The sequence below is a fragment of the Aplysia californica genome, unplaced genomic scaffold (genome assembly GCF_000002075.1).
Source record: "Aplysia californica isolate F4 #8 unplaced genomic scaffold, AplCal3.0 scaffold00776, whole genome shotgun sequence".
Taxonomy (NCBI): Eukaryota; Metazoa; Mollusca; class Gastropoda; order Aplysiida; family Aplysiidae; genus Aplysia; species Aplysia californica.
The window spans coordinates 61063-64355 of record NW_004798046.1 but is presented as its reverse complement, the minus strand read 5'-3'; the positions used below and the strand labels follow the sequence as shown (position 1 = coordinate 64355).

At 41.0% G+C, this 3293-nt stretch overlaps 1 protein-coding gene across 1 annotated transcript in view; it reads left to right on the top strand.

Moving 5' to 3' along the window:
- Nucleotides 1-3293, top strand: part of LOC101846840 (WD repeat-containing protein 5) — a gene marked incomplete in the record, with an annotated part of 22243 nt that overhangs the window by 5587 nt on the left and 13363 nt on the right. Inside the window, 4 exon segments of the mRNA XM_013088621.2 lie at nucleotides 231-327; nucleotides 828-901; nucleotides 1234-1323; nucleotides 2165-2254. Coding sequence (XP_012944075.1) covers nucleotides 231-327; nucleotides 828-901; nucleotides 1234-1323; nucleotides 2165-2254 — 351 coding nt within the window.

Below are 3293 nucleotides of genomic sequence, written 5' to 3'. Positions count from 1 at the left end.
TCTCTCTCTCTCTCTCCCTCCCTCTAGCCCCCCCTCCTCTCTCCCTCTCCCTCTCTCACCCCCTCTCTCCATCCAGTGTTGTCAATAACTGTGATTGTATTTTACTTTAGGCTAGGTACCACTTCTGTAATATCTCATTATGGTGGCAACTCAATACACACACAAGTGGACGAGAGAAAGTGGGTCCTAATATGAATTTCTCTTTTTTTCCATTTCGTTTGCTGATTTAGAAACCCAACTACTCCCTGAAGTTCACATTGGCTGGTCATACCAAAGCCTTGTCGTCTGTCAAGTTCAGCCCCAATGGAGACTGGCTCGCCAGTTCCTGTAAGTACCTGGTCAAATTTGCGGTGTGGGAAAAAGGGATGAAATAACATGTTACAATTTCGCGACCTCAGTGTTTTCTTGTCGTATCTCCATTTTTTAAACCATTGAAAATGTGATTTCTTTTAAAAAAAAATCTAAGCTCACTTTTTGTTTTGAAATGTTTTCACTGTTATTAAAAATGGAGATATTTCTAGAAAGCACTGAGGTCGCCATTTGTTGACACTTTAATTTGGTCACGTAAGTTAACATACTGGATCTATACATCCTCTCGACATGTACAATGAATGCACTCATATGCGTGCTCAAACAGCGTAATTCAATATTTGTGCAAACTATTGCATGTGTGGCCTCAAGTATATCATGCATATCTGTCTTCATGTATTACACCGCCCCCCCCCCCCTAGACTTTTGGGTTTTATGTTGAAGGGGATCATGCTGATTGGGATATATATACAAACCTTTTTCTAGAAATCATTCATTTTCTTTTTCTATCATTTCAGCTGCAGATAAACTCATCAAAATCTGGGGTGCTTATGATGGAAAATTTGAAAAAACAATCTCAGGACATAAACTGGTGAGTATATGTTCGTGTTTGTCTGCCAGTGAAATAATTACTATCTCTGGCGGTTTGTGGGTACTCTGATGTGGTTTGTTCCTTCCTTCCTATTCAAACATCTGTCGTCCTGATCTCTCCTCCTTTTTTGTGTTTGTTACTCTCTTGTAACACCTTTAATCTTCTGTACTTATATGACCTTATTGTGTTGCAAGTGCCATGAAACACTTACTAAAACTAAGGAAACACTTACTAAAACTAAGGAAACACTTACTAAAACTAAGGAAACACTTCCTAAAACTAAACATGGAAATATTGCATTGTGTGTGACTGTTGTTTGCTGTATGTTTCAGGGGTTGAGCGATGTTGCTTGGTCGACAGACAGCAAGCTGTTGGTCAGTGCGTCGGACGATAAAACTCTGAAAATCTGGGACTTTGCCACGGTAAGAATGTGCCAGATCTGAAAACGGTACATTGAAAATTGTGTTTAAAAAAGAAAAAAATTGTTCAGTGATACAGGTAGTTTTGTTGGTGTATGCATGAGGACATACTTATACATACATGAGGACATGCTTATACATACATGAGGACATGCTTATACATACATGAGGACATGCTTATACATACATGAGGACATGCTTATACATACATGAGGACATGCTTATACATACATGAGGACATGCTTATACATACATGAGGACATGCCTATACATACATGAGTACATACCTATACATACATGAGTACATACATGAGTACATACTTATACATATGTGAGTACATACTTATACATATGTGAGTACATACTTATACATAGTTGAATGTTTTTCATCTTGGGTCTTTGTATTGAAGTTGAAGGAAACGGTCATGTGCTGCTGCTGTTTATTGTGGGTGGTTGGCGGGGGCTCTGGTATGGTTTGCTCCTTCTTTTCTATAAAAAATCTATCATTTCAGTGTCATGCTCATAACTGTGTGCGAATTGCAACTGGGAACTGCTGCTTTTTCCTTTCTCATCCTTGCTATCGTCCTTTTTTTCCTCTACTTCTTTTGTATGTTTGTCACTCTCTTGTGAACTGCTATTTCCGGGGTGCTTTGATAGTCGAAGCAGACTTTGTGCTGTTGAAGCTAGAGAAGTGAGCAGAGTAAGTCTGATTCCCTGTAAAGACTTCTCTGTTGACACCCACCCCTTGGCGCTCATATGACCTTATGCAGTTGCGAGCGCCGTAAAACCTCTACTAGAAAAAAACAACAACCCTACTTGTGTGTATTTCTCTCCTTGCCACCAGGGGAAATGTCTGAAAACCCTGAAAGGTCACAGCAACTACGTCTTCTGCTGCAACTTCAACCCCCAGTCCAACCTCATTGTGTCAGGCTCTGTAAGTACTCTTACGTTGTGTAAGTACTGTTAGGTTGTGTCAGGCTCTGTAAGTACTGTTAGGTTGTGTCAGGCTCTGTAAGTACTCTTAGGTTCTGTTAGGTTGTGTAAGTACTGTTAGGCTCTGTAAGTACTCTTTGGTTCTGTTAGGCTCTGTAAGTACTGTTAGGCTCTGTAAGTACTCTTTGGTTCTGTTAGGTTGTGTAAGTACTGTTAGGCTCTGTAAGTACTCTTAGGTTCTGTTAGGCTCTGTAAGTACTCTTTGGTTCTGTTAGGCTCTGTAAGTACTCTTTGGTTCTGTTAGGCTCTGTAAGTACTGTTAGGCTCTGTAAGTACTGTTAGGTTCTGTTAGGTTGTGTAAGTACTGTTAGGCTCTGTAAGTACTCTTAGGTTCTGTTAGGTTGTGTAAGTACTGTTAGGCTCTGTTAGGTTGTGTAAGTACTGTTAGGCTCTGTAAGTACTCTTTGGTTCTGTTAGGCTCTGTAAGTACTCTTTGGTTCTGTTAGGCTCTGTAAGTACTCTTAGGCTCTGTAAGTACTCTTAGGTTCTGTTAGGTTGTGTAAGTACTGTTAGGCTCTGTAAGTACTCTTAGGTTCTGTTAAGTTGTGTAAGTACTCTTTGGTTCTGTTAGGTTGTGTAAGTACTCTTAGGCTCTGTTAGGTTGTGTAAGTACTGTTAGGCTCTGTAAGTACTCTTAGGCTCTGTTAGGTTGTGTAAGTACCATAGCTGCCACTTTCCCGCTAAATAGCGGAAACTCCGCTTCATCTTGCTTTTCCCGCAACTTTCCTCCTTCCTCCGGCTGACCGCTCTTGGTCGCAAATTTCATAATTTTTCCCCCCGTGGAAAACACCGAACCGGGAGAGAGATGAAAACGCGGCCTGCGCATGTCCGCCGTAGCTTTCTACTTCCGTTCTTCTAGGCCCAGCGCTAGTTTCACATTGTTTATAATTGTTGTGAAGCAACAAAGTGTCGATCGGGCATCGGGACGTTAGCGCGCCGAGTTGTCATTGAAAACGGCGGAAATTCGAGAGAAATTGATT